At 52.9% G+C, this 3,146-nt stretch overlaps 1 protein-coding gene across 1 annotated transcript; it reads left to right on the plus strand.

Annotated features, from left to right (window-relative positions):
• Nucleotides 1-896: 896 nt before the first annotated feature.
• LOC101754940 (E3 ubiquitin-protein ligase ATL6) lies at nt 897-2,798 on the plus strand. The gene has a single exon (XM_004957025.3). The coding sequence runs from the start codon at nt 1,337-1,339 to the stop codon at nt 2,522-2,524; it is 1,188 nt and encodes a 395-aa protein (XP_004957082.1). The 5' UTR covers nt 897-1,336; the 3' UTR covers nt 2,525-2,798.
• Nucleotides 2,799-3,146: the final 348 nt, after the last annotated feature.

The following is a 3,146-nucleotide window of genomic DNA, read 5'->3' on the forward strand; positions in this document are numbered from 1 at the left end:
ACAAATTTATCTATGTGCATCCACTGGGGTTTTCGAACATTCCTCCACCACTTTGCTTTGAAGCGACATCATCATTTTGCGACCGGGCGGGCATTCATTTGTTAATACTAGTATTGGTTACGAACATCAATCAGTTCCGCACATTTAACATGATGAAATACGTTGTCCCTTTCGCGAGGAAACATAATATAGTACCAAAAAGCTATGCCTTCAACCCACCTCCAAGTCTACTGTAACATTGTTGCCTTAAGATTTTTGCACTTTTTTTATTAAAATTATACTCCCTTCTAAAAAAAATTATACAAGTATGTCGTGACATTTAGGCCAGTCTCAGTGATGTGTCATGGGGGTTTCATGGGTATTAAATCCTATGCCACATCAGCAGTTTGATAGCAATATTTATAAACATATATTTTTATATACGTTCTCCTTAAATAGTCATTATGAGTACTTCTTTTGGTTATAAATACATATCCATTAGAATTTTGATATGTCCTCAAATATAATATACACTTTGACAGCAATATTTATAAAAAATATATTTTTCTAAATGCAAATATATATGTTGTGAAAATTTTTAGAACGAATCTAGTAATGCTAATTTTGTATTGTCCATCTATATAAAATCCAATAAATTCATAGCTAAAGATAAAATGCTTGATTTATGACACGGACTTATATTTGTGATGGGAATGACGGGCAAGAATTGGAACAAAAAAGAATGTGCATGGGGCAAGAACAACTAGCATGGATATGGAGTGGGTAATCATGGCGACACACACGGTATTTGAATTCCATAATTATGTTTATGGACTAGTGGTTATTTAAGAAATCATATCCAAGATAAATAACACAAAAAGCCCATGATACCACATAAACAAAGCTTATCAACGCACTTTACACTTTGGTCGAAGCTGAGGCTCACAACCTAATTGTACATTATGAGCTACCCTTCAGCTAAATTGTATAGTTTGGCCAAGTATTTTAAGATGGCATGGGTCGCTGTCGCTGAGAACTGAGAAGCATGCTAATGATCCGGTGGCGGAGGGTCGGGGGAAGACTGTCCAATCCAACCCCCTGTGCTCACCGGGTTGGAGTCCTGACAGCGACTTCTTGTTAAGAAATGGGATCTATATCATTTCGCTCTGCTTTCTCGCAAGCTAAGCTACAAACGTCGCCGCCCGTCCGCAACCTCCCGCTCTTCCTTCTCGCATATAAACGCTCGCGCTCTCCCCTATAGTTGCCGTCTCTCCTCCAAATTGGTCTCGGGACACACTCCCCGACCCCCACAACCCCACCACCGTCGCTCCATCGTTACCGCTCAGCACTAGTGCCAATGGAAACGACACTCCTCCGTAGCAATGGCCGCCTCCTTCCCCTCTTCCTTCTTTTGCTCGCGGTCGCTGATTTCACGGCGGCGCAGGGGCCGCAGCAGACGAACGGACAGACGCCCTACACCAACTTCAGCCCGTCCATGGCCATCGTCATCGTGGTGCTGATCGCGGCCTTCTTCTTCCTCGGCTTCTTCTCCATCTACGTCCGCCACTGCTACGGCGACGGCTCGAGCGGCTACTCCGCGAGCCCTGCCCCGAACGGCGCCGCCGCGCGGTCGCGGCGCCAGCGCGGGCTCGACGCGGCGGTGCTCGAGACCTTCCCCACCATGGCGTACGCCGACGTGAAGGCGCACAAGGCCGGCAAGGGCGCGCTCGAGTGCGCGGTGTGCCTCAGCGAGTTCGACGACGACGAGACGCTGCGCCTGCTGCCCAAGTGCTCCCACGTGTTCCACCCGGACTGCATCGACACCTGGCTCGCCTCCCACGTCACCTGCCCCGTCTGCCGCGCCAACCTCGTCCCGGACCCCAACGAACCGGCCGACGACGACGCGCCGGCAGAGCTGCCGCCAGCTCCCGCTCAAGAATTGCCGTCGCCCGCGTCCGCGCCGGCTGCTCCCGCGGCGGTGGTCATTGATGTGGAGGAGACGGAGGAGCAGAGGATTATCAGAGAGGAGGCCGACGAGTTGATGCGCATCGGCAGCGTCAAGCGCGCGCTGCGCTCCAAGTCCGGCCGCGCGCCAGCGCGGTTCCCGCGCTCGCACTCGACGGGGCACTCGCTCGCCGCGGCGGCGTCCGCCACCGGCAGCGCTGCCGCCGAGAGGTTCACGCTGCGGCTGCCCGACCACGTGCTCCGGGACCTCGCCGCGGCGGGGAAGCTGCAGCGCACCACGAGCCTCGTCGCGTTCCGCGCCAGCCGGGGCGGTAGCACGCGCCGTGGCGCCAGCGTCAGGACCATCGGCGGCGAAGGCGGCAGCAGCCGCGGCGGGAGGAGCATCCGGCTGGGCCAGTCCGGGCGGTGGCCGTCGTTCCTGGCGCGGACGTTCTCCGCGAGGCTCCCCGCGTGGGGGTCGCGGTCGACGCGGAGGGGCGTCGAGGCCGACGGGTCGGCCAAGGGCGGCAGGGCGGCCGGCGCAGGCGCGAAGTCAGTGGAATACGACGACCAGGCGTGCGCGGCGGGGCAACGTGTTTGACGCAGCTTGCTCTGTCGTGGTCAATCGGTAGCTGCTAGGAAACTCTCGGTGCTTTCGTCGCCGACGTGGTAGAAACATTTTTTTTGGCATTTGAATTTTGGAAGGAAAGAGCTTGGTCGCTCCTTCTGGACGCGTGTTGTATTCATTTTTTTTTACACAAAAAACCTGTAGATATAATGGTATACCTGACCTGAATGGCTGAATGGCTTGGAGCGCAGGAAACTTTCCCTGTTCCTGTAGAGTTCAGAAATGAAATCATCTTCTTTCAAATTTATCCATACTTTCCTGTAAAATTCATGTATATGACATATCATGCTGGATTGGTACCTTTTTTCGTCCACTCGATCAATCAAAGGACACAGGAATCATGTGATACGGTGACAGAGACAGAGGCGCCAAATGATTCTCACCAAGCCTGTACATGGTCTCAAACCAACCACGCATGTTTTTTCTAGAAAGTTCCTTCAAACATCGTCCGATCGGTGCACGGCCGCCTAATGTCAGCGCCACCAGGCTCGGTGGACGCATGGTTGACAACAAAATGTACGTACTCTAGAAACGGATGCGTCGATGCGTCAGGCCGTGCATCATCATCATCAGACACTGTGATCGTTGGTCTGTG

This window comes from Setaria italica, chromosome II (genome assembly GCF_000263155.2).
Source record: "Setaria italica strain Yugu1 chromosome II, Setaria_italica_v2.0, whole genome shotgun sequence".
NCBI lineage: Eukaryota > Viridiplantae > Streptophyta > Magnoliopsida > Poales > Poaceae > Setaria > Setaria italica.

Excerpts from the sequence above, each read along its gene's own strand:
- LOC101754940 (XM_004957025.3), top strand. The coding sequence starts at position 1,337 with ATGGAAACGACACTCCTCCGTAGCAATGGCCGCCTCCTTCCCCTCTTC.